Consider the following 23,001-nt stretch of genomic DNA (forward strand, 5'->3'; position numbering starts at 1 on the left):
CGATCACAAATGCTCGAACGTGTGCCAGGAAAGGAAGGATAATTCAACACAAAAACGCACCACCGTCTTGCTCTTTCTATAAAGAAGGTCAGAGTAGAAGATCCTTTAAATCGAAAAATTCTACTTCTCATCCTCTTATTTTTACTTCTTACCTCTCAATTCTCAAAACACATCAAAATACTATTTTATTTTTTATTAAATAATAGTAAAAAAAATATTTAAATTATTAACATTTTGATAATTATAATTTTTTATTTTTTATTTTTAAAATTATGAAAAAAAGTACATTTCAAAAATTTAACATTAATTCAAATTCTTTTAATTTTAAAAAATCTTATTTCAAAAATTTTACATTTATTTAAAGTTTCATTTTTTTTTAATTTTAAAAAAAATTGTATTTTGAAAGTTTCATCTTCATTTAAAGTTTTGAAATTTTAAAATTTGTAAAAAATTTGCATTTCGAAAAGTTTCACATTTATTCAAAATTTTAATTTTTTTTTAACTTAAAAAATTTTCATTTTATAAATTTTACATTCATTCAAAGTTTCGATTTATTTTAAAAAAAAATAGAAAAAATTACATTTCAGAAGTTTTACATTTATCCGATGTTTTGAATAATTTTAAAACTTTTGAAAAAAAAAAAGACATTTCAAAAGTTTCACATTCATCCAAAGTTTCGATTTTTTTTTAAATTTTTTGAAAAAATTACATTTCAAAAGTTTCACATTCAACCAAAGTTTTAATTTTTTTTTAAACTTTTGAAAAAATTACATTTTAGAAGTTTCACATTCATCAAATATTTCGATTTTTTTTTAAACTAAAAAAAAAGTGCATTTAAAAAATTTCACATTAATACAAAGTTTCAATCTTTTTTAACATTTTTAGAAAATAACTTTTTGGAAGTTTTACGCTAATCCAAAATTTTAATTTGTTTTAAATTTTTTTGAAAAATATTTCAGAATGAATAATATTAAAAAAAAAATTATCTTTTTTATGTACATTTAAAAAATGGAAGGTAAATGTAAGAGAGTGAAAGATAGATTTTTCCTTAATTTGTTGGATCAATCCAATTATTAGCAAACAACAAATTACCAATGGCCCAAATCATGGACCCAAAACCTTGTAAAAAATAAAGAAAATTTTACTTGTGCTCCTAAATTTAGCAAACTTGAAAGGAAGATTTCTAGAAAGAAAACAACTTTTTATTTATCACACGCAAACTTAATTTTACGTTTTTCTAAAATTTTTAAATCACATTTTTGAAACTTTTTTTAATAGAAAATCAACTTAAATTTGGTGGGATAGAATATTTTAAAAAAGAGATAAAATAGGTAGTTTAAGTAAAATGTCAGATAGAAATATAATTATCGAGATATTAAGTAAAAAATTTCAAATAAAAAGAAGAGTTTAATTGTCATGTATTGTCACTGTAAACAAATTTATATTGTAAGTATATTATAATCATTTATATGTGTGATTTTAAAAATAATTATGATAAAAGACAAAAGATTATAATAATCTAAAAACTAAAATCAATTAATAGTGTCAAATATCTTTACACTATTGCTACATATGAATTAAATCCTAATAATAAACTTTTAATTTGAGAATACTTTATATATGCACCTTACAATTCCAATTTATCATTCCGTCTGTTTTTTTCTCATAATTTTTTATTTACGATGAATGGATAAATTTATTTTTTTTATAAAACGGTATAAAATAGTTCAAAAAAATCATTTACAATGATAAATAGTTTTTTTTTTTTTTTTTATTTCTTCACTGCTGTTTACACTTAAAAATAAGTAATTATTAGTGGAACATCAAACAAACAAATTTTGGACAGTCGAAATACCATTATCCAAAAGAAGGTCAAGTGCGTATGATACAATTGAATATGAGCTAGTTGAGTCTTTCTCAAGCTTACTGGAAGAGTGAACAAGGGTTGTCAAGATTTAAGATCGAGTCAAAGTCCACTACAACCTTATAATTTGAACATTACATTCACCTTTCATGTTTTTAATGTCACTAACGACCAACAGAGAGGCACGGAAAAGAACATGCATTGATCGTGCCAACATGACAAGCTGAAGAAACATGAGAACTAGCCGATAATGGTGCACCACAAACTTCTTTAGTTGGAAGTTATCATGCACTACTATTTGCCTAATTAGTTGAGCATTACTTCATGTATGTAGTCCATGATTTATGATTAATAGAGTTAGTTTTGCTTATAAATATTACAACTTATAATTTTTATGACACATACAATCAATCAAACAATTTTTTACGCTATCTTTATCAATTTACTTTACTTTATGCATCTAGTTCAACAACTTAAAAATCCACACAATACTTAACGTTCTTTAGCAGTTAATCAACTTATAGCTAAAAAACAAAATTTCTTCCTTGACATAATCGTTTGAAGCCAAAAAGAATTAAAAAATTGAAGACATATAATTGTTTCCTCGACTAAGTCTTTTTCTCAACAACAATTATAAATTGCATTTAATAGAATACAATTATAAATTGCATTTAATAGAATACAATTATTAAAACAATTTTGCTACTCACCCACTCTGCTTTACTAGTTACACCTCTCTGCCAGTATTGAAAAAACTAAATTGCCTTTATTATTAAATTAAATTTGTCAAACCTTCTTCTTTTCTCCTCTTCCATCGAGAAACCCACAACATTCCTTCATTTTCATATTCATATTCTCTCATTCTGACTCAACCTCTATTCTTCAACGTTTACATGTACTTGAATTTAGTTTGCGTACATGTATGTGAATTGAGTTCATGTACGCACTTCTAATACTCATTATAAAATTTTATATGTATTTGAGCTCAGTTGACATGAACTTAATTTACACACATTGATACATATACGTGAACTGAGTTCAAGTAGAAATTTCTTTTACTCACTGCAAAATTCTACATATACTTAAACTCAAATTACGTACATGTACGTAATTCAGTTTGCGTACATTTACATGAATTAAGTTCAAATACAAATTTCTCTTACTCACTACAAATTTTACATGTACTTGAACACAATTGATGTACATATATGTGAATTAAGTTTAATATATTTATATGAACACACAATACGTAAAAGTATAATTTAAATTTGTATACAATATATAATTTACTACATACGTAAACTCATATTGCGTAAAATTTTCATATTTTGAAGTAAAAATACAAACTCAACATATTAATAAACATATCTTGCTGATGGCTTTAAGTATAATAAGAATATGAGAGTTATATAGTATAAGTTATGAGTAATGAGTGTGAATTATGAATGAGTATGAATTATGAAATATTAGTCATGAGTATCTGATATAAATGTATGATATTATAAGGTAGGTGATGGTAATGAAAAAAAGAAAAAAAATAAAATATAATTTATAAACAAGTGAAATAATAAAAAGTATTTTAAGTTATTCTAATTATATGTAAATTTGACGAGGTGTTGGGAGCAAAACACCATGTGCAAATAAGAAAATTGTTATTAAAAATGTTCACAATAAACTTAATAAACTTACGGTGGAGAAACGATAAAAATTGTTCCTAATAAATTGGAAATTATAATATGTGCTAACTTAGTAATGTGTTTTATAGAATGAGCAAAAACATCACTGTCACCCTTGAATCGGTACCCATTAAGCACTCAAGTTCACTGTTTTGTTCTTTTCTCTGCAACCCTCTTTCTTCCTTCCAACTCTCTCTTGTGTCCAAAATTAGTTAGACTTTTCTTCTTTTTTTTCTCTCTTTTTGAGCAGAAACTTAGATTCAATGGCTCAAATTACTCTTATTTCTACAGCAATTATCACAACTATTACTGGCATGTACTATTATATCATATGTTATCCACTCATTTTTCAATTTACTTTCTTAATTTTTAATTATTATTATTGATGTGAAGAATTTATTTATGTATTTGATTTCAGGTAAGGGGAAACAACAAAGTGAATTATTATCTACTATAACTACAAGGTATAAATTGAGTTCACTGAATTGGAAGATTCAAAGGCTTTCATGGTTTGATTTCAAAACTACTTCATCAAATTATTATTCATATTCATATGGTAATAATAATACAAGTGCTGTGGTTAAGGTTTCTGAAGGAAGTGCCATCTCTCTCCCTCATGATTGCCCACTCGAAAAGGTTTGGGAATTTCTTCATCTTAATTCTTAACTTTACTTTTCCTTTTTTTTTTTTTGTTATGAAGTACTAATAAACTTTACTTTTCTTCATATAATTAAAGTCGTGTTATTATTATTATTATACTCTAAACTTTAACTTAATTGGCAAATAAATATACTTATGTCCTATTTACGTATGTAATATTTAATTACTTTATTTTATAGAAAATAAAACTATGTTTTCTCTCAAAAATGAACTATTTTGAAGATTATGTAATTTTTCAACTTTTCTACCAATACGTATTACTCTTATTAAAAAGATTAATTTAATACAGATATTTTTTTACACTATCTTTTCTGTAGTAGTTTTTTAACTAAATGTTTTCAGTTGTTAAATTCTAAGGTAACACCTATACAACTTTTACCAAAGGAAAAAATAAAATTATTAAATGTACTCCAATAATTGGAGTATACATCCATATTTCCATTTTTGAGTAAAAAAATAATCTATATTTCCATTTTTTATACGGTGAACTGGTGGACTTCAAATTTATAATAGATTTTTCAATAAAATGCAGTTTTTTTTCAATAACTGAAAAATATAAAAATACACTCTTAATTATTATTTTTATACTGACTCTCAGTTATTATTAAGAAAAATTGTATTTACTATCTTTAAATGAAATTTATGCTCTTTTAATTTTTAAAATTAAGTTATCTCACCTATATTCACTAAAAATATGAAATTTCATTTTGTCACGCTTATAACTTTATCTCTTATTTATAAAAATATATTAAAACAAACACTTCAATTATGCTACTAAAAACATAATTATATAACCTAAAATTTATATTTATAGAATTCTATATCAAATAAAATTATATTAGAATTTCAAAGTCAAACTTTGACAAAAAATAAAAATAAAATACAATAAATATCAATTTTGGACCATACAAATATGAAGTACTTAATTCAAGATATTTAATGGGATTTGAGCGAATGTGTGAGGGTGTTTTTTTAGTCTAGAGAGAATACATTTGAATTTACCATTTTGTTCATATTTATAGGTTAAATTGTATTTTTTTAATATTAATTTAATTTGTGATTTTACTTTGATATCATAATTATTTTCTATTTTGTTTTAGTCATCCAACTTTATTTATGTTAGTTAAACTAGACATTTTTATAAAATTAATGCAAATCTCCGATAATTTTGATTACATTGCATTAGTTGTAAAATCTCAGTTTTTCCTTTCTTTTTCAAATTAGGATTTCATCTTCTTCTTTTGAAATTAATATTCTCGACTAACAAAAATAAAGTTATGAGACTTATACTTAAAAAAAGTAGTTATAAGTCCAAAATAAAATCTAAAAATAAGTTAAAGAATCAAATGTGTAGTTTTGCTTATTTAATATAAGGTTAAACTCAAATTTTTTGTTTTTTCTGTCTAATTACTAATCTCTTCCCAACTTACCTTAAAAAATCTAAAGTAACCAAGGAAAGTTTGTATAAGGTAATTAAATTTACTAATTTTTCTTTATTGAAGTATTATTTTATACAATCATTCGATTTTAATCAAATAATCATATTCAAACTGTAAAATAAGTAAGTTTGACTATGACTAATAAGAAATTTTTTATTTGAGTAAAAAATATAATAATATTTCATTTCTATTGAGTTTCATTTTAAAGGGATGTGTGTGCTATTTAGACATATATGACGTAGATGAGTGCAATTTTTTTACCTACATAAAAGCAAACACCAGAGGTAACCATTTTACATTTTTTAATATTTTTTTTTGACCATGTGTCAAAAAAGTTATGTTGAGCATACAACAAGTGCTATTATCAAATTTGCTTTTGAAAAAAAATAACAAATGTATTAATTTTTTTAAAAAAATATTCTTTATTTTTATACCACACCATGAGAAATAAATTGCAAAAAAACAGTTACGAAATTTATTATTATAGCTAAAACCAAACTTATTTCCAAATTTAACACTTTCATAATAACAAACGAAACGAGCAATCACGATTGGAAATCTCCCAAATCATCCACCATCTTCACAATTATAATATGAAACTTTATTTTTTCAATTAGAAAATGATAACTGCCAGAGAGTCAGGGATTAAAATAAAAATGGATCCAGGAAATGAGGATGTTCCTTCTTATCACGTTTACCAATAGAATATAATAAATAAAACTTTAGTTTTCTATGGTATAACAACCAATTAAACGTGTAATTTTAAAAATATTTATGTTAAAAATCAATTTTTTAACATAATTTAATATAATTCATTATTATCACTATTTTTTTGTTACAAATGATCATTATTACTATTAGTTACTGATTAATATTACTCTAATCTTATTAAAAACAAAAATTTGTCAAAGAAAATTAATGTACTTGATATCTCTTCTTTGTTATAAAATCCTTTAATACATTTTACAATTATTAAAAAAAATGACTGTAGTAATAAATTTGTGAAAAATATATATTACATTTATATATTTAGTCCTATAAGAGAAAAAAAAAATTAAAATTTTTAATGTAAATGTATTAGGAGTATTTTTATAAATAAATTATTAATGCAAGTTAAATTTTATGATACAAGAAAAATAAAAAATAAATGTTAACAAATATCATAGGTAAGCATTTAAAAATAGAAATATCTGGTCAAATAAATTAACTTTCTTTAATTCACTTTTGCTTATACATAAAGTCAAAGATATTATAATTAATATTATTAATTAATTATACTAATAAAAGATAATTACTATACATTAAAAAATTTACATTATAAACATATCATAACTATTTATAAATATAGAGTAAAAAAAAATTAGGGTAAAAATGAAGAATGAAAATAGTCTTAATTAGTTAATTGAATGAATACAGCTTGTACTATTTACACTCTATTAATTTAGTCGCAATGAAATTGCAGATGCTAGCATAAACATAACGCAAGCAATTCTGGTTCCATCATCAATCAATCAATCCTCTCAAAAACACACAAACACTACCTTTCTTCTCAATCGAACGCAGACCCATCATTCTTCTTCTTCTTCTGCAACTTTCCCATTTCTCAATTTCTCCAAAACCCCAAGCCATGGATTCACAGATCCATGGCTTGTACCGTTAAAAAGTCAATAACTTTTTTCCGTTTTCTGCGTACCCATTTCAATGCCCAGATCCATTAACCTATTCAAATCACAATAATTTAATAATAATAATAACCCATCAATCTCATTATGAAATTATTACAGGTTTCTGAAGATCAAAAAGGTTCAAAAATGAAGGGTTCAAGCCGTTTCTTCACAATAGGTCTTGTAGCATCGTGGTACTCTTCCAACATTGGAGTGTTGTTGTTGAACAAGTATTTGCTCAGCAATTATGGGTTTAAATACCCTATTTTTCTCACCATGTGTCACATGACTGCTTGTTCTTTGTTTAGCTATGTTGCTATTGCATGGATGAAGGTTGTTCCTATGCAAACGATTCGATCCAGGGTTCAGTTTTTCAAGATCTCTGCTTTAAGTCTTATTTTCTGTGTTTCTGTTGTGTTTGGGAACATTTCTCTACGTTATCTACCTGTCTCTTTCAATCAGGCTATTGGTGCAACAACACCTTTCTTTACTGCAATTTTTGCTTACATTATGACATTTAAGAGAGAGGCTTGGCTTACCTATCTTACCCTTGTTCCTGTTGTTACTGGTGTTGTCATTGCTAGCGGGGTATGTAACTTATCGTTGTTATTTATTATCACCCTTCTTCTTTGTTTTTATTTGTGCTATTTTTATTCAGTTTTTTTCAATTGTTGTTGGAAATTTAGAAAATTATCTTATGGACATGCTATTTTTATTTTTTTTTGGAAGTTGACTTTTTAATGGTTTAGGTTGTTTTGGATGTGATTTCAGATGTTATAATGAGCTTTTGTGTTGAATTAGAAAGTAAGAAAATTAGTTTAGTTCCTCTTTTTGACAAATGACAATTCTATTTGTGTACATGCTTAAGGCTATGTTGATGAGTCAAAGTTGTCTTTTTGTAAAAGATAGTTCTTGTTTTCAACTTATTGAATTGAAGAGATCACAACACAACAGTTTGAACACGTTGTGTGTTCTAGTATTGAATGATATTTCATTGTTCTTCCATGCCATGAAATTACTACTTTAAAAATATATGCAATGTTATTGAATATATGAGTAATACTTGTTTACACTGTCATTAAACTGAGTTTTTTATATGCAGTTTTAAGATATGGTAGATCTTTTTTCTCTGATGTATTCTTTGAGTGATATTGGTTTGTGAAAAATAAAAATAACTCTTGTTTCTGATATATGTTTCTTCTTCCTCTATTTGGTCAATAGGGTGAACCGAGTTTTCATTTATTTGGATTCATCGTATGTGTTGCTGCTACAGCTGCAAGAGCCCTAAAATCAGTGCTACAAGGAATTTTGCTTTCTTCTGAAGGGTAAGGATTAAGAAATCTATCCCTGTACTCTTTGCGGTTTTCATGTTATATAATCAATTTGGACTAACTTCCTTCTTGTGTATTAGAGAGAAGCTGAATTCAATGAACCTCCTCCTTTACATGGCTCCGATGGCTGTGGTTTTCCTTCTTCCCGCCACACTTATAATGGAAGAAAATGTGGTTGGTATCACATTGGCTCTCGCCCGAGATGATGTCAAGATAATTTGGTATCTGCTATTTAACTCGGCTCTTGCCTATTTTGTCAACCTGACCAACTTTTTGGTCACAAAACACACCAGTGCTCTGACCCTTCAGGTAAGTCTTGATTATTGAAATTAGTTGTTATCCCTCTTTCAAAACTATTAAGAAAGACAATGAAGTCAATAGTCTGGTTATAGACATAATCTATGATAATAACATTATAACGTCATTTGATCGATGTAGTCATCACACCTAGTGAGATAAGATTTGGTTGTTGATGTTGCTGTTGTTATCCCTCTTTGTTTGTCTATATTTAATTTTCACTCCAACAAGTTCTCTCATCTGTTGGTAGTTGGAACATCATATTTTGGTGGTTGTCAAATGTGTACATCTTCAAGTCACAAGACATGCATCACAATTCACAATATTAGCATGGTCTTGGTCACCTTTTTTTTCCCTGTTATTTTGCAATGTGCATTGGTGCAGTATTTTTTCTGTGATTTTGGAATTTGGAATATCTTGTTCACTTGAGAATGAAATTCTTTGAAAACAAATTACCTTATGTCATTTTAATTTTTACAATGCCTAGTAATATTTAATCTAGTTTCTCAAAATTCATAAATATTAAGTATTTCTTGTTCTACTTTCTGTGATTAACAGAGATTTCATAAGTAGTATTTGTAAAATGAATACAGGGAATGCCACTAAACTTTCTACTGGATCTCTAAAGCTAGGGCTAGACTAGTGATTTCAAACACTGCTATAGTTAGTTCACAAGAATAAAAAACTAATTTGGTAGAATTGGGAAAATTATGCCTGTTACGTGATTTTTTTCCAACAATTTCTGATCATCATGCATGAAGTGTTATAAATTGATGTTTTAACTAATTGTTGAGGTTATTCCTACAGGTACTAGGGAATGCTAAAGGTGCCGTAGCTGTAGTAGTTTCAATCCTAATATTTAGAAACCCAGTTTCAGTCACTGGAATGATGGGTTACGCACTCACAGTCTTTGGAGTAATACTTTACAGTGAAGCTAAAAAGCGAACCAAGTGATATATATAGATCATCATTCTTGGGAATTCAGCACTCAACTTACAATATTTTGTTTTAGTTACTGCACAGACAACCTCACTTCCATGAGGTGAATTTGTTTAGAATGCTAGTGATTGGAATCTGAAGTTTTACTCTCATATACAATTTTTTTGTCCCCACACAGAAAGCCTCATTGAATGGATTCCTCTTTGAGTTATAGCAATGTTGCAAAAATTGCCCACAGTACAAAAGTTGCAATAAGTGACTCATAATTTTCTACTTACCAATGTCAAGATAATTGAGCAATGTCTTTTTATCATATATTCTTTGAGGGAAAGAGTTGTAAAATTGGATATCTACTCATATTTGTCAACTCTACTTATGTTTTTTTTTATATATAGAAACCCTGCTTATATTTGTTTATTAATTAATGATAAAATTCATATTTTTGCCCATATTCGAATATTTACAGCAAGATTTCAGATATATTGTCTTTTTTGTGTTATACTGAATATCCATCCATCGTGCATAGTTACATAGATTAATTTATCCAATTGGATAGGACTACAATGGAGAACAAAATTCTCCATCAACCATTTTAATGTTCCTACCATCGTAAGGTTGGATTCTGAACACTTAACCTCTTTTTAAGTTAGAAAAGACTTTGATGGAGAACATAATTCTCCATCAACCATTTTAATGTTCCTGTCATCGTAAGGTTGGATTCCGAACACTTAACCTCTTGTTAAGTTAGAAAAGTTAGAAAAGACTTGAATCATCTTATTCAAGTGCTATCGGATAAAATGAAGGTCAAAGAATATATAAAATAAAGCTTTGCTTTTCATTCATGCTCCAGAATTTGTCCTTGTTAATTACATCTACACATGAACCCAAATTGTTGCAACCATGTATAGCATTGAAATAATAAAAAATGAATGTTCACTTGTCATGTTTGAACACTTGCAGAACCCTTCTGAATGATCTCTAAAGGTAGGGTTAGGTTATCAAGGTTAGAATGGTTTCTTCCACTTAATGACAGATTAAGAGTGGTCAAATCTGGATCGGATTGATGCTTGTCCCAAGCTATATTAAAACGTTGGCCTCTGATTCTAGGTACACAAGAAAGATATTGGGTGAGGGAATGAATAATATTTGTTGAAATTCTTCAAAGAAACTATTCCAAAAATAAATTCTTACTCTTGAAGTAGGACCAGTATCTGAGATATATTTGCTCTAATATCTTCCTTGGCTGTTGCCAGTGCTGCCTCCTTATACACAAGAGCCAATTCATCTACCAATCTGAAGTCAAATCATGTGCCCCAAATGAATTAGATCAACAAGGAAAATACACAATAAATGTAAGAAAATGTTGATATACACGGCAAAAGTCCTGTCCCCATCTTCTTGTACTCGTTATAATTTGTACCCTCTATTTTTTTGAACATTTTAAAATTAAAATGATGGTAAAATTAAAGAATTCGGATCATAAAATTCATCTTGAGATTAAGTCAATACAAGATTTACATCAGACAATTACCTAGAGTAACCTTGTGATCCTTTTTCTTTGAAAACATAAAAACACACATAATGATAATTGACATAATTAACAACTGCAACCAAAGTTAATCGATAAGTGATATCCTGTATCTTAGACCAATTGAATGCCACATTTATCTGAAACAAAAATTTAAAACTTAATTGCAATTTTAGTTCTTTTATTTGTACCAATTCACGAAATCGGTTCCTATATTTTAAAATGACAGTTTTGGTCATTCATTCTAATTTTTTTAACTAAAAAATGGTGATGTGACGTATTTTAAATAATGTGACATATGATACAATGGTGTAGAATGATTAACATTCATGAAATCGCAATAAAATCTTCTAAAAAATTAACTTTCAACTTCAAAAAAAGTTCATTGTTGTAATTTAATTAATGACACATGAATAATTAATGCATCTAGATGACTCTATATTATGAAATCATATGCTACATCATTTAAAATATATCAAATCATTTTTCAATTAAAAAATCTGAAAGAAAGACCAAAACTATCGACATTTAAAATAGAGGGACTAATTCCATGAATGGATGGAAATAGAGGGACCAAAATTGAAAATTAAGCCAAAAATTTAATGTCATAATTTTTTAACTCGCCTTGCAACATATGGTGAATTCCTAATCCACGTTAATCTCAAAACTGTGTAAGTACACTTCAGAACCTGCATCAGAGTCAATCAGAAATTATTATTTTTGTCTCAGAATACTAAAAGAACAAAATTGAATACATATTAAATTTTGTCAAAGCCATATAAAGAGAAAGGAAAGCTGGTTCTGAAATCTCTAGCAAGTTAAAACAATAGCAAATATTTTGAATATAGATCTAATTCAACATTGCAAGTTACACTGAATTATTTTGGTTGTACTTGAAAAAAAAGAGTTTAATAAAAATCATTAGGATAACTTCAAAAAGTGCTCTCCAAACTTCAGATTCATAATCTGGTGAAAACAGCTTTCCCATATATAAAGATACTCACCAAAATAACAGTATCATCATCATCGGCATGCATCCACTGAAAAAATAATGGGAAAATGCGCCTGAAGTGAGCTAAAAGCACAAGACCAACTCCATTAAATAGTGATTCAACAGATTTAAGCCATGCAATGCGGCGCTCTTTGTTTCTTGGTTGACGCTCCAAGTGACTTAACATCTCGTTCAACATCCTTTCAAACCTACTCAAGAAAATTACAGATTATCTCATTTATGTGATCCTTTTAAGGGCTCATTTATCTCAAATGACAAGATATGTATATCTCCTTCTCACCCCTCTTCTTATTTACACGAAAATGCCTTTCTAATCTAATTATCCCAGCCTCTAACTACTAACTAACTCTACCTCCCTCAATTAGTCTAAGTATTTAATTTACATCTTTATTGGTTTGTCTAAACTAAATGACACCCTCTCAAGTTTTTAATAATATTCTTCACCTGCAAAACTATATTCGAACTGCCAATATTAGTACATCAATTGACTTGGCACTCAAAGAGATAGACAGTCACTTGATTAAACATAATATAACAACAGTGATCGATGCTTTTCTCGCTGGGTGAACTCTACTACATGTATCAAACAATGCCAAGATGTTCTATCATGAACTAAATCTACAGATGAACCATTAAAACTACAGGCCAACTGCTAGTAGTTTCCTTTCGTCTCCCTCTTCCTTTAGTTATTTGACTATTCTCCATCTAGTAAAAATAAACATTATCAGCTAATTCAGCTCTCTTGACCATAATTTGACATATTAACAGTTGGTAAAAAAGTTACAAATTGTCCTCCTTGGCCTACTGATGTGAAGTTGTTACTCTCTCTTTATTAGCTTCTTGAAAAGTAAAATGGAAAAGCACATATCTATGTAATAAAAGAAATTAGGACCAATCAACTATAGTCACTGGTTCCTACAAAATACCACATTTCTGAAGACAGTGTTGCGTTGCGAGTCAGTTTCCAGCTTATTCAGTTAGCTTAGCTAATCATTCGAATTCAAAAATTTGACATGGTATTTAATACGTGAAGATATTAAAAATTCCTATGATGCTACCCCTTATAAAAGAAAACGGAATGGAAATGGATCAACATACATACCACAGACCGCGTGGATTACTTTTCTGAGTAAGAGACATGAAAATTACTGATGCTTCAATCACATAGTGCCATATTTCATCATCAGAAGCAATATTCTGGCAGCAGGCATCAAGTATCACATCCTCATACCCACCGAGTTCAGCAGCATCCACATTTTTCCCAAGATGTATAAAGCTAACCATGCCTTGTCCCTGAAATTGTCCAACATAACATAATCACCATCTACTGAACAACTTTCAGATTCATTCACTTCCATCTAGCAGTGATTTTCTAGGTTGTTATACAACCCCAAATCAAACACTAGATTGTTTTCATGAGCATGACCCTCCCCAGTTTCACGGTTCATTTGTAATTAAGTGTGTTTGATTTCTAAATAGGAAGAGATAAAAGTGATTTCAGACACATAAAATTGATTTTGACATGTTTGGAGGATGTCAACTAAAATTGATTTTGCAACTAGAATTGATTCAAACTTGAGACTAGAATTTGTAGTAGTTGACTCCAAGCGTGATTTTTACACTCAATTTATTGGTCAACTCACTTTTGTGAATGTATCTTAAACATAAAACCACTTGACATTCAACTCGTTTTTAACTAAAATCAAATTATGTCATCACAAAACCAAATACACACTAAAGCACGTACCTTCACGGCTGGCGACCAATGATCAACAGCAGTCAATGCACAAGGAATCACCCATCCACACAACTTTCCCAAATGAGGATAATCAACCTATGGCAACAATTCAAACCCCAACATCATCAATATCTTAGAATACATACAATATACAAAACAAAACACTACCAAAACCTCTTACCTGAGTAACAAACCATCTAAACTGAAAAGAAGCAAGAATCGCAAACCCAACTGGAACTCTAGCAGATGCAGCGGAAAACTCGTCATACTCATCAGACTTATCAATAGAACTCTCCTTAATTCTCTCTTTCAGAAAAGGAAGTACATCAGGAACCAATTCGAGAAGCAACCTCTTCTGTGGAGGAACAAGGTCACAATTCAAACCTAATTCAGCAACCTTCTGGGAGTTCCTATCGTTGAAGACAGTGAGGTACGCTTCGGAGAGTTGATAAAAGGAAGTGGTTGCAAGGGAGGAAAGGTGATTAGGGATCCATGAAAGAAGCTCTGAATTGGTGTCAGTGGAAGAAGATAGAAGAGCACATGCTAGAGCGAAGTCTTTGATAGAAGTGTGGATGGTGGAATTTGTGCATGTCAGAAGTGGTTCAAGAAATGCTTTGACGGAGATGTTGGAGCTTTTGTAAGGAGTTGTTGCTAGAAAGTCAGTGATTGAATTTGATAACCTAATAATAAGGTAGAATCAAATGGAAAGTTCAGTGTGAGGAATGAAAAATTAGGAGAAAATAGAGAAAGAGGTAGGTATCTAACCGAAGGAGAGTATCTCGGAGAGTGGAAGATGATGATTCCGACATTGGCTGCTCATTAGGGCTCTGCTCCCAACACCACGAACTCAAAATTCAAAATTTCCAAAATCAATAAGTGCTCGAATTTGCTTGTTAATTGAAAACAAAATTTACTTCGCATTTCCCTTTCTTCTTCTTCGCGTTTCCTTTTTCTTTCTTTCTACATTTGAATTTAAGTTTTATTATTAATTTCAGATTATCTTACACAACCGACCTTAGCTCAGTTGGTAGAGCGGAGGACTGTAGTGGGTACAAAGCCTGATAGCCATCCTTAGGTCGCTGGTTCGAATCCGGCAGGTCGGATTTTTTCCACTAAATTGATTTTTATTTTTTTATTTTTTTATTTTTTTATTTTTTTATTTTTTTATTTTTTTATTTTTTTATTTTTTTATTTTTTTATTTTTTTATTTTTTTATTTTTTTATTTTTTTATTTTTTTATTTTTTTATTTTTTTATTTTTTTATTTTTTTATTTTTTTATTTTTTTATTTTTTTATTTTTTTATTTTTTTATTTTTTTATTTTTTTATTTTTTTATTTTTTTATTTTTTTATTTTTTTATTTTTTTATTTTTTTATTTTTTTATTTTTTTATTTTTTTATTTTTTTATTTTTTTATTTTTTTATTTTTTTATTTTTTTATTTTTTTATTTTTTTATTTTTTTATTTTTTTATTTTTTTATTTTTTTATTTTTTTATTTTTTTATTTTTTTATTTTTTTATTTTTTTATTTTTTTATTTTTTTATTTTTTTATTTTTTTATTTTTTTATTTTTTTATTTTTTTATTTTTTTATTTTTTTATTTTTTTATTTTTTTATTTTTTTATTTTTTTATTTTTTTATTTTTTTATTTTTTTATTTTTTTATTTTTTTATTTTTTTATTTTTTTATTTTTTTATTTTTTTATTTTTTTATTTTTTTATTTTTTTATTTTTTTATTTTTTTATTTTTTTATTTTTTTATTTTTTTAAATCCCATAATTTAAGTGTTGATTGACAGCTATTTTGCGGTAGTTTCATTAGAGGCAAATGTAAATCAGCCAGATTCCAAATTCAAACTTCTATGACGGACTTTATAACACAATTGTTATTTATTTATTTATTTTTTCTTTTTATGAAAAATAATACAATTGTTAACTAACTCTTATTATTAGATATTTAATATCGTCAATTATTTTTTATAATTTAATCTATACCATTTATAAACTATAAAGATTCTTTACTAGAAACTATAAAGGAAACTCTAAAGTTTACTAATAAACAATTCCCAATTTGTTAAAATGTGTCCAAATACTGTTGATTCTAATAATACTTGTTAAAGAATAAAAAACAAATAAATAAAATAGTGTATTTTAATATTTTGAAATTTAAAAAAGTAGTATTTTTGTAAGTTTTTTTTCCTATATGAATTCCTTAATAAATGTCATTGTTCTAAGAAAACTTGTTAGCACGGTTCTATATATTTTTATCTTTTTATATTTTATTTTATTAAAAAAAAACCTGTATCTTGTAATTTCATATGATAAGTACATAATTTAAATATTTATTTAATATTTTTTCGAAGGCAATAGAATGAAGTACCTGTCATGAAACTAGTGTAAAAAAAATTATACTCCTCTCTTGATACAAATATAACAAAAAGTTATTATTAAAAATATGAACAAAATTTAACTAACTTCATCATAATTGATGCTATCTTTTTATTTTAAAATATCATTCAAAATAACAAATTGTCGTGCAAATTAAGAGAAATATTTTGGTACTAGAACTCACCATGTGATCATTAAAATATTTGAATTTATAGCCAAAATATAGAGTTCATTGTGGATCACATGAAACAACTGTGCATTCTAGAACTGACTCTAGAATGGATGTATGTGTTTTTTTTTTATTTTTTTTTTATTTTATAGTTTTTCGTTATTTATGATTTTCTATATATTTTTTTACACTTATAAATTTCTAGTATTAATTATGAAATAAAAAAAAAAAAATAAATATTTTTGAATAAGACTCTAAGCCAATAAAATAGAGGTCAAGCTAAGGTGAAGTTTGCAAAATCTCTAATACAAGGGGAAAACATTTTTTTTTAGAGTTTATTTTCTCAGCTCTACGTTTGTAAAATACATGTTTTTAGAAGTATATTTTCGATCGAAAAAAAATAATATTCGGAAACATATTTTCAACGATATTAAAATTATTTTTTGATATGTGTATTTTCGAAGTGACTCTGAAGGATGACAAAAGAAACTCTCACCTAAATTATATATACGCATATTTGATCTAATCGTTTCTATTTTTTCTCTCTCTCTCTTTTGATCAGTTCTTTTTTTCATTAAAGAAGGGTGATTTAGAATCAATTTTTGGTTCGAAATCACTTCTTTAAATTGTTTTTTATTCTCTTTAATTTACAATAGTGATTTTTACACATATTTAGTTTTTCTTTTGTGTTTATGTGTGGTTTTGTCGTATTTGTATTATTTGTTCATCGTCTTGGTACAATGTTTTGCTTTCTCGTCTTATTGCGATGTTCTTTGGTTCAAATTCATGGATTAGCTTCAATCAAGTAGAAATTTAGTCAATAATTTTGACACCATTAATGTTATAGCTATGAATGTATGAGTATTCAGAACACCTCAATTTTGCTATTTTTACAGACTTTGTCATATTTTTAGATATTTTATCATTTTATGCTATTAACCTGGATGTTGTGTGTTTGTTCACAGGATCATTATTTTCGATTTTAGCGACTTTGAATTGTAATGTTATCAATCAATGTAATTTCTATCAATTTAAATTAATATAGTTTTTTTAGTAAAAAAGAAAAGAAAAGAGACTCTCATGTTTTTCATATAATAAGAGGTTTTATTTAATGTGCATAAGAAAGATAATTTTGCATTACACCCAAGTTTGTTTTGCACCATTATATCCATACGTCTCAATATATCTCATTTAATTCAATGGTTTGATTTATTAATACAATGATGGAAATCAAAGGCTTTTTTATTTTGTTATAGAGGAATAAGGATCAATTTTTGAAAGCCCAAAAAGTGATCTCTACTTTTAATCCATCGGTATGTTCAATTCAAAACAAGTTGAAATGAATGAAAATTTAGAGTAGCGTTTCAAAAACCAGACTATACTACTGCCTAGTCCTGCCAAATCTCCGAAAAAATCATAAATAAGACTTGCTTGTCAATTGTCAGTTAGTTGGATCACATATGTGCATAAACTTTTTTTAACGAGTAGGAATCAAACTTAGTATTTTAGGATTTACAACACTCCACACACTACACACCAATTACTTGCACTAGACCATAATAATAGATATGTGCATGAACTTTCATTTCCATGGCGTTATTAAGCATGTGTTTGGAAGACTGATCAATCAGTGATACTGTGGATTCTCCCAAAAGCTATGCTTTGAAAAGGTCACCACCACACATTCATCACAAAGTTTACTGCAAATCCATACATGCACTAACTCAAGATACAAAATGTGTCGAATCTACCAGTTCACTTAAGCTGCATTTGTCACCCACACGCACACTTTCCAAATGTCTCAACATAGTTGATAACTTGATGTGCTCCCAGAGAAGTATAGATCTGTTAGTAAAAGGATGGAACAAAACCATGTAAAACTTTATCATCATAAACCCACTGTTTTTTCCAGATTTAAGATAGCTGAAATATGGTTCTTGGGTCTGCTACGGGCAATAGTAGATTAATGGAAGAAATTAATATTTTGATTACCCAAATTGATCCATACTCTTACCTTAATGAAACCAATAAGCCTCTTGCACAATAGCAGAGCACTTCCAAAGCTGCACCTTTAACACTTCCAACATGATACTTTCTCAAGAGCTCATTATTTGAAACCCTCAAGTCTCTCAAGAATACATTGCTTCCTTTTAAAGAAAGATATTCCCACAAACTTAACTATTCCAAACTATCAGATACGAAGTGAGACATTTAACATTATCATTCCATGAATCCGAATCATTCCAAACCGTCTGAAAATTGATTACAAAAATCTGGGTGATCAATCCAGGGGTTCACTTTGCGAACACCCTCAATTATAAATCTATTAAACCCAAGTCAGCAAGATCCCAACCCAAATCCTCCAAGATTACCCATTCTTCTAAAATTATAAAAAAATAAAAAAGTCTAAAGTAGCATTCGGTAGAAAATGCAAAGAAAAACTGCATTGTAAAATTGGAAAGATGCATTTTGCAAGTCAAGCTCTCAGTTGTCATTACTGAATGTGCATTGGATAAATAAATCACACAAGATTTGCACACCACGCATGTATAAGTAAAGATCAGAAAAAGGATCAAGTATCGATGGAACAATTATGAAGGGAAAAAGAACACACATACAAACAAACACATTCTTGACAGACCAAAACATCCTCTTCCTTCAAAACAAAACAAAGGCAATAGAAGGCACCAAACATTCAAGATTCTGGAACGGATGTTGCTGCACGCTTGATTGATGCAGACTTGATAAGATGATTATAACTACCTTTCTCCTTAAAAAGCTGAGAGAAATGGTGCTTGCAATACAAAATTCCCTCAAGGGCTGCATAATTTGATGGAGTTATAGGACAACCACCATGTGAACACTTGAAACATGATTTGTGATAGGCCTGGCTTTCCACCGTTACCTAAAATCAAAATAAGATATATTAAAAGACGACAAGAAGAAAACTAAGACATTCTAATTCAGGGTAACTGTGCAGAACTGCAGATTTGTAGTAATTAGATTTACTCATGCAGGCAATTATTGACAAATACATAAACTTGAAGATTAGAAGCAGCAAATTCTCCATTTGGGTTATATGTTAATGTTATATCCTCTAATTTCAGGTGAGCTAGCCTCTTATTGGAGTGGAGATTGGATAAGTGATAACTAGTTTAGAGTTCTTGATTAGAATAAATTATCGATGAACACTTGCTAATTTGCATCGAACACCTGTTTTTCTAGAGAACCAGCCTCAGTTCAAATTCGGTTGGAGAGATAAAGTCTACTCTCCCTTCCCAATGATCAAAAGTTAAATTTAACTGACACAAATACAACATACAAAAAAAAAGGACATTATTTGATATTACCACAAACACAATTGCCCACATTAATGTCCTAATCAATATGTACTACAAATCGTGTAACTGTAGATATTAACAGCCATACTCCACCTTCAGTTTCAACCAACCCAGCAAAAACTTTTATGTTACTTACCAGCGAATATGTCATTTTGGGCAAATGCAACTTCTATTTCATGTTTTTAAGGGTCATGAACTGAATCAGAATATAGGTTTTATCATCTTCCGCTTAGAAATAAAATAGAACACACAATTTTCTTCTCTAGATATATCTCCCAATAAGGTAAGGAAGCCATATCACAGTCTACTTGTGGTCTGAATGTTGAAAAAAAAAAGTTCAGACACATATGATTTCGATAGCATAGCATATGACAGTTTAGCAAAAGGTCAAGCTAAACAGTATTTTTCATGCTAGCAATTCAGCAAAGTTGTACTATATACCAGCCTTCTTTATGCTCCACCTATTCTTGATGTTAAATGATTTGGTTACAGACAAACCATACAGCCAAAGAAGGACACTCTAATCTACAAGATCTACATGGGAATAATTACTAAATAAACATATTCTTAAGGTATGAATTCTCATGTATCCAATCTGAAACAAAAATATATCCGACTCTAACTAATATCACCAACTAATTTATTTCCGAGATTTTAAAATCCTACCTTCTCCAACGGATAAGCAGTTTTGCCACATGTGGCACACTTGTCTTGTGTCCCAGAAAACATGCTTGCAGCTTTACTAGGGGACCTTGTCTGGCATAAACAGAAGATACTAATAGTTATTCAGCAATACCGAATGCTGTAGACCTGATTTTGAAAGAAAAAAACTATAAAGATAAAATCAAACAAATTTACCAGCTCAGGAGTTGTCTTGTCAGCTAACTTTGCAGCTGTTCAAAATGAGATTATTGGCAATTAATGAGGCGTCTAATTCAAAAATCAACAAAATCAGCTTCATCATACTTGAAGAAAAAAAAAGACATACGTGACGTGAAGTTCTTCTTGAAGGTGCCAGTCTCCTTGAAGAGCTGCTCATAATGAGGCTTACAGTAAAGAACACCTTCCATTGAGGAATAGCTGCTCAGCTGAAACATAAAAGATCATCACCATCAACAATAGTCCTTGTAATAAGTTCAAACTTTAAACTCAGACACACAAACATGAACTAAAAAGCTGTTCAACATTTTTAATCCAAACCCGTCTATGTTATTAAAGTAAATGTTAAATATGTTTTTAGTGTCTATAATTATCTAAAATTTTGTTTGTAATCTCTGAATCCATTTTTTAGTCCCTAAAGATTACAAAACAACATGTGTATGTAGTTTTGTAATTAGTAGAGGCTTAAGTGAGTACAGGAACTAAAAAACAAAAAATGTAAATTTTGTTTTTGGTTAAGTATCCTAATGGCTAGACTCACAATCCTTAAACGTGGAGAAGTGGAGAATTCTAAGTTCGAACCCGATCCCTGCAAATTAATATCCTTGCAGCTACCAACTGAGTTGCAATTACCAGATTTTTGCCTTAAAGTAATATTCTACACTCATAAAATTCCTACTTTCATATATGTCTATATACTACTATATTTTATTCGCCAACTTAGATCAAATAAAGTTGTTATGGGAATTTTATATGGATGGTAAAGGCCGCGTGAAACATAAGCAAGGATCTAAGCAAAAATGAACAAATAAAAACACAATCCCAAATTTGAAAGCATAGAAAATCATCAATGTGCTATAAAATCAACAATGCAGCAACAACAAAAAAAAGCACCTTTAAAGTTCCTTTGCAGTGAGAGCATCTGAAACAAGCTTTATGGTAAGAAGTGCCATCAGCAGAAAGCTGATCAACGGGATAAACAGTTTTCTCACAAGCCTTACACTTTTGTTGAGTACCAATGAAAGACATCGCTCTATCTTTTTAGATCTGAATTCACCACAAAAATATGGAGAAAAATAATTTAGCAGAAGATAGTTTATGCAAATGGTGAATAAAAGGGGTTAAAATTATAGAGCGAAAAAGTATATATATTTGAAGGAATTTGTTTGGTTTCAAATAATGGAAGTGGAAAAATGAAATGAAATTAATGGTATAAAGTAGAGAGAGTAAATGAGGATATTAGAGTATATGATAGGAAGTACCTTGTGAATAGAAAGTGAGAAATGGTGGATCGGTGAAGATAAAGGGGAAAATGAAGCAACTTCACACAAAATTGAAGTCTTCTTCGGTTGAGACTGAGAAGGATGAATGAATGTGTTTTGGATATAAATATTATTGATAACAAGTCATATCATGGTCACCATTATGTAAAATTAAATTATATTAAATTATTATGTAAAATTCAATTTTATTAAGTCATAATTCAAGTGGGAAATTTTAATTGGCGTCTTCTTTTAAATTTGAATTTAGAATATCATATGTAATTTAATTATAATAATATTTATTATTTTTTTAAGACAAATAAAAACGTTTTGATTCTTTAAAAAAACTGCATACTCTTAAGTTGATGTCTGAAAAATAAATTAGATCAATTCAATTTCTATACGAAACTAGTAAAAAAGGTACAGCTACGTCCTAGTAATATTAAAAAATTACTATTTGACTCTAGTTAAAAAGAAACAATGTGATTCTTATAGAAGAAAATGTCTCCAAAAAATTATTTCTTCAAAATACATTACTCATTATTTATTTTTAGCATTCAAATAATCATCTACTACAAGGATATATCATTATAATTATAAATAAAAGTAAGATATTTTGTCTTCAATTGATTGTTGGTAATATTCTTTTCGGATATATTTTAGGTCTTACTATAATTGTAAATTTTGAATATTTAAATTAACATAGTTGATATTTTTTAATTATAGATGTTTTGTAATCATGATTTTTTTTATATAAAAAAAAAAAGTTATGTTATGATCTTTTTTTATAATTGTCAAATGCTATTGATATTAAATT

At 28.2% G+C, this 23,001-nt stretch overlaps 3 protein-coding genes and 1 non-coding gene across 5 annotated transcripts; 2 read left to right on the forward strand and 2 right to left on the reverse strand.

The window, feature by feature from the left end:
• Positions 1–3,633: 3,633 nt before the first annotated feature.
• LOC101507517 (probable sugar phosphate/phosphate translocator At3g11320) lies at positions 3,634–10,319 on the forward strand. The gene is made up of 6 exons (XM_004503164.4): positions 3,634–3,852; positions 3,959–4,176; positions 7,424–7,891; positions 8,525–8,628; positions 8,715–8,943; positions 9,739–10,319. The coding sequence occupies exons 1-6, from the start codon at positions 3,804–3,806 to the stop codon at positions 9,883–9,885; spliced, it is 1,215 nt and encodes a 404-aa protein (XP_004503221.1). The 5' UTR covers positions 3,634–3,803; the 3' UTR covers positions 9,886–10,319.
• Positions 10,320–10,684: 365 nt separating this feature from the next.
• Positions 10,685–15,069, reverse strand: LOC101508572 (uncharacterized protein At2g39910). Its single transcript, XM_004503167.4, has 8 exons — positions 14,914–15,069; positions 14,330–14,828; positions 14,158–14,244; positions 13,513–13,703; positions 12,403–12,598; positions 12,023–12,087; positions 11,062–11,163; positions 10,685–10,973 (listed from the first exon to the last, which is right to left on the reverse strand). The coding sequence occupies exons 1-8, from the start codon at positions 14,955–14,957 to the stop codon at positions 10,811–10,813; spliced, it is 1,347 nt and encodes a 448-aa protein (XP_004503224.1). The 5' UTR covers positions 14,958–15,069; the 3' UTR covers positions 10,685–10,810.
• An 88-nt stretch (positions 15,070–15,157) lies between these two features.
• On the forward strand, positions 15,158–15,251 carry TRNAY-GUA (transfer RNA tyrosine (anticodon GUA)). Its single transcript has 2 exons — positions 15,158–15,194; positions 15,216–15,251. It is a non-coding gene; the product is annotated as a tRNA-Tyr (tRNA).
• A 3,873-nt stretch (positions 15,252–19,124) lies between these two features.
• On the reverse strand, positions 19,125–22,342 carry LOC101507830 (LIM domain-containing protein WLIM2b-like). 2 transcript variants are annotated; one of them, XM_004503166.4, is made up of 6 exons: positions 22,185–22,342; positions 21,817–21,969; positions 21,032–21,131; positions 20,902–20,936; positions 20,710–20,799; positions 19,125–19,607 (listed from the first exon to the last, which is right to left on the reverse strand). In XM_004503166.4, exons 2-6 carry the CDS (start codon positions 21,949–21,951, stop codon positions 19,398–19,400), a joined length of 570 nt encoding a protein of 189 aa, XP_004503223.1. In that variant the 5' UTR covers positions 21,952–21,969; positions 22,185–22,342; the 3' UTR covers positions 19,125–19,397. The 2 variants fall into 2 exon arrangements, with proteins under 2 accessions (XP_004503223.1, XP_073226499.1); XM_073370398.1 differs by lacking the exons at positions 21,817–21,969; positions 22,185–22,342 and adding an exon at positions 21,464–21,488.
• Positions 22,343–23,001: the final 659 nt, after the last annotated feature.

Source organism: Cicer arietinum, chromosome 6 (assembly GCF_000331145.2).
Source record: "Cicer arietinum cultivar CDC Frontier isolate Library 1 chromosome 6, Cicar.CDCFrontier_v2.0, whole genome shotgun sequence".
Taxonomy (NCBI): Eukaryota; Viridiplantae; Streptophyta; class Magnoliopsida; order Fabales; family Fabaceae; genus Cicer; species Cicer arietinum.

What these genes read in the sequence shown, in the direction of transcription:
- LOC101507517 (XM_004503164.4), top strand. Translation starts at nt 3,804, where the DNA reads ATGGCTCAAATTACTCTTATTTCTACAGCAATTATCACAACTATTACT. An exon ending in ATTTTGCTTTCTTCTGAAGG is followed by an intron (nt 8,629 to 8,714) that starts GTAAGGATTAAG and finishes CTTGTGTATTAG; the next exon opens with AGAGAAGCTGAATTCAATGA. An exon ending in CCAGTGCTCTGACCCTTCAG is followed by an intron (nt 8,944 to 9,738) that starts GTAAGTCTTGAT and finishes TTATTCCTACAG; the next exon opens with GTACTAGGGAATGCTAAAGG.
- LOC101508572 (XM_004503167.4), bottom strand. Translation starts at nt 14,957, where the DNA reads ATGTCGGAATCATCATCTTCCACTCTCCGAGATACTCTCCTTCG. An exon ending in CTCCGAGATACTCTCCTTCG is followed by an intron (nt 14,829 to 14,913) that starts GTTAGATACCTA and finishes CCTTATTATTAG; the next exon opens with GTTATCAAATTCAATCACTG. An exon ending in ATGATGATACTGTTATTTTG is followed by an intron (nt 12,088 to 12,402) that starts GTGAGTATCTTT and finishes ACTCTGATGCAG; the next exon opens with GTTCTGAAGTGTACTTACAC.
- LOC101507830 (XM_004503166.4), bottom strand. Translation starts at nt 21,951, where the DNA reads ATGTCTTTCATTGGTACTCAACAAAAGTGTAAGGCTTGTGAGAAAACT. An exon ending in CAAGAAGAACTTCACGTCAC is followed by an intron (nt 20,937 to 21,031) that starts GTATGTCTTTTT and finishes CATTTTGAACAG; the next exon opens with CTGCAAAGTTAGCTGACAAG. An exon ending in ACAAGACAACTCCTGAGCTG is followed by an intron (nt 20,800 to 20,901) that starts GTAAATTTGTTT and finishes TGTTTATGCCAG; the next exon opens with ACAAGGTCCCCTAGTAAAGC.